The sequence below is a fragment of the Drosophila santomea genome, chromosome X (assembly GCF_016746245.2).
Source record: "Drosophila santomea strain STO CAGO 1482 chromosome X, Prin_Dsan_1.1, whole genome shotgun sequence".
Taxonomy (NCBI): domain Eukaryota; kingdom Metazoa; phylum Arthropoda; class Insecta; order Diptera; family Drosophilidae; genus Drosophila; species Drosophila santomea.
This window is the reverse complement of record NC_053021.2, coordinates 20,630,381-20,633,232: the sequence shown is the minus strand read 5'-3', so window position 1 is coordinate 20,633,232 and position 2,852 is coordinate 20,630,381. Positions and strand designations below refer to the sequence as shown.

Here is a 2,852-nt window from a genome sequence, read left to right as displayed (position 1 = left end):
ACTACATTTTTAATGCCCCCACTGGCCCGCAGTGATTTCCGAGCCCCACACACTCCGCTAATGAATAAATCTGACCATCTTGAGCCGTTGGGCCTGGAAGGCGGCTTTAATGATTAACCACCGGCAAGGCTGAGTAGCATCCACCGCCCACTTTCTCCCACTCTACTCGCAGCTCTTCTCGCGGCAGGTCGCATGTTGCATGCTCTCGGCGCCTTTAACTTCATCGTTCTTTGTCACGTTCTGTGCGCGATTTTTATCGCCCGCAAGTCGCGCGGAAAAACAGTAGGCTTTAATTAATATCCACATCGAGAATCAACCTCATTATTTCGCTTGATATAAGAGAAAATCTCAATAGATTTACTGCGGACCATATACTTACTACTTTGTGCCTTGAAATAATTCAATACAATTTAAGTGAAATAAAACAAGAAAACTTTCAGTGTGCAGTGTACGTGTTTTAATTGTGAGGTGTATATAAGAGTTCTGTCAGTTTTGTACTGTGCTCGTCTGTGGTATGTGGAAACGATTAACAAGTTAAATAAAAGCGATGAAACCATGAAACGATGAATATAACGAACTATCCTCGGCGAAGCAATGCGCTTAAGTATCTGAGTATCTTAAGTATCTATGTCTGACATCTCCACATCATAAAACTGGTCTTGGAATCGCCGACGCATACTCGTCATATAACTCCTTCATTGCTTCCACTTCCCGCCGCCAGCGCTCAGTGGTGATCAGTTTCACCTTCACGCCCATTTCCTCCAACGTGGCTAGGACATCCAGCACACGTTCCTTTGCCTTGAATTGCAAATAGGCTTTGGCCAACGGATTCTCGTTTTCCAACAACGTGAGGAGCCTTGGGATAGCGAACGACATACAGAGGGCTATGGGTGGAATTGTGTTACTCAATGTATTACATGTAATGCTGAAAACAATAGTGTAACGTTAGGGTAACAGTAGTGGCTAATGGCAAAATTGGCGTGTGTTCAGTTGTGGCAATGTTTTCCATGTTACTCGCCCAAGGAGACTTACCGATCCTAGTCAGCAAAAAGACGTCGATGGAGCAGAGGATGGAATGCACCGCCGCCAAGGCAACCATTATCAGAAGAAGCTCAAGGAACTCGGCGCCAAAGAGGACGAACTGCACCGTGGCCACCCAGCGGTTGATGCAGTCGACCACGCGGACCACCGTTTCCGGGGTCAAGTGCACATTGATATCGGCGTTGATCAGCCGCTCGTAGGGCCTGAATCCCATATACGGCCGGATGCATGTGTAGATCATAATGTGGCCCAGGAATGCCATGCCGATGATGGCCAGCTGTTGCAAGAGATTGAAGCGTTGCAGCGTCTCGAGGACATCGAGGATTATGATTCCCAAGCCCAACGAGATGGAGCCCAGCTCATGGCGCGAGAGCAAATCAAACAACATTCGGGGCCAGGTGAGGGCTTTAATCATCTGGCAGACCTCAGGGAACGTGTATCTTTGTGGGCGAGCAGCCGTCATATACTCTACCACATCCGGCCTGTTCACTATGTCACTGGGTACTATTACCCTAGGCTCCACCTGCTGCTCATTCCCGAGTATGCCGTTTGTTGGTTCAATTTTTGCCATTTTGTTTTCTTGAAAATTCCTTTGAAAAAATTTCTGAAAAACTACTGAAAAACTTCCTAAAAAATAAAAATGATTTTTCGATTTCGATGTTCAGCCGACGGAGCTCTGGCTTATACTGAATAGAACTGAGAGCTGTTACTTAGCCTGAATGATACTTTACGGAGTGTTATCACATGGCCTGTTTGAAAGGTTTAAATGTACTACACATATTTCACACAAAATATGGACTTACTTCTGCAGAATTTGAATTAGGTCACCATGTAATGCAAGCTGATGACTTCGCCTCGATTATTAGTGGTATTAGCCAATGTTCTGCATTTTACTCCCGACATTTGCTAAATATAATCATGATGTTTTCTTGACCAACCGTAAAGACTTCTGGGCTGGCCAACTAATTTATTCATGGCCCTGGGGAGACGAGGCTTATCGCTTATCGCTTATCGCTTATCAATGGCGCTCTGATCCACTCGGTCCACTTTTCGATGCCCGAATATTTCTAAATATTTGCTCAGCTCGAGCGAACAAAGGACCTACGAGGACAAAGGAACGCGCTGCGTTTGGACATGCTGCGTAAACGTAATAAATAAATAAAATCCCATTCGATGCCCGATTGCGAGGCAACAATTGTAAAATGCCAGTCGCAAGCTAAATGGAAATAGTAAATTGGAAATTGGGAATTGGAATCGCTGCTGCCGCTAATGAAATGCGATAAAATGAACCGAAATCGAACCGAAATAATAGCCACATTCAAAGGCAAAGGGCAAAGGGCAAAGGGGTGATGGCCACCGATCTATTGCAAACATTTTGTGCGGAAATTAGTAAAACTTTTCGATGCCAAAATGTGCGGAGTGGGCCGATTGCCTTTCCCTGGCTAATTTCCAGTGGCAGCTCGAAATGTAAATCAAAACTGCAGCTCCAAGTGGCTCACTAATTAGATTAACTTGGAGCAGTGGCTCCAGCGAAAAACCGACGCACACACAGTGAGTCGCAAAAAGCTGTTGACGATTTCGGAATTTGTTTTTGCAGCCTGGTGGTAAAATACGTGCACTTGGAATAAAACATGTAGACATTCTGAAAGCACACGTTGCTCGTAGCTGAGAAATCCGACTGCTTACAATAATATAATGTCATATTCTAAATTGCACATTTTTTCGCTGTGCAGCAGAGCCAAAATATTATATTTTTCATACATATACATACATATATATGTATGTATATATATACATATATACGTTTTTGA

The 2,852-nt window shown here is 44.2% G+C and overlaps 1 protein-coding gene across 1 annotated transcript; it reads right to left on the bottom strand.

The window, feature by feature from the left end:
- Positions 1–434: 434 nt before the first annotated feature.
- LOC120455840 lies at positions 435–1,735 on the bottom strand. The gene is made up of 2 exons (XM_039642309.2): positions 1,033–1,735; positions 435–884 (listed from the first exon to the last, which is right to left on the bottom strand). Exons 1-2 carry the CDS (start codon positions 1,610–1,612, stop codon positions 646–648), a joined length of 819 nt encoding a protein of 272 aa, XP_039498243.1. The 5' UTR covers positions 1,613–1,735; the 3' UTR covers positions 435–645.
- Between the last annotated feature and the right edge of the window lie 1,117 nt (positions 1,736–2,852).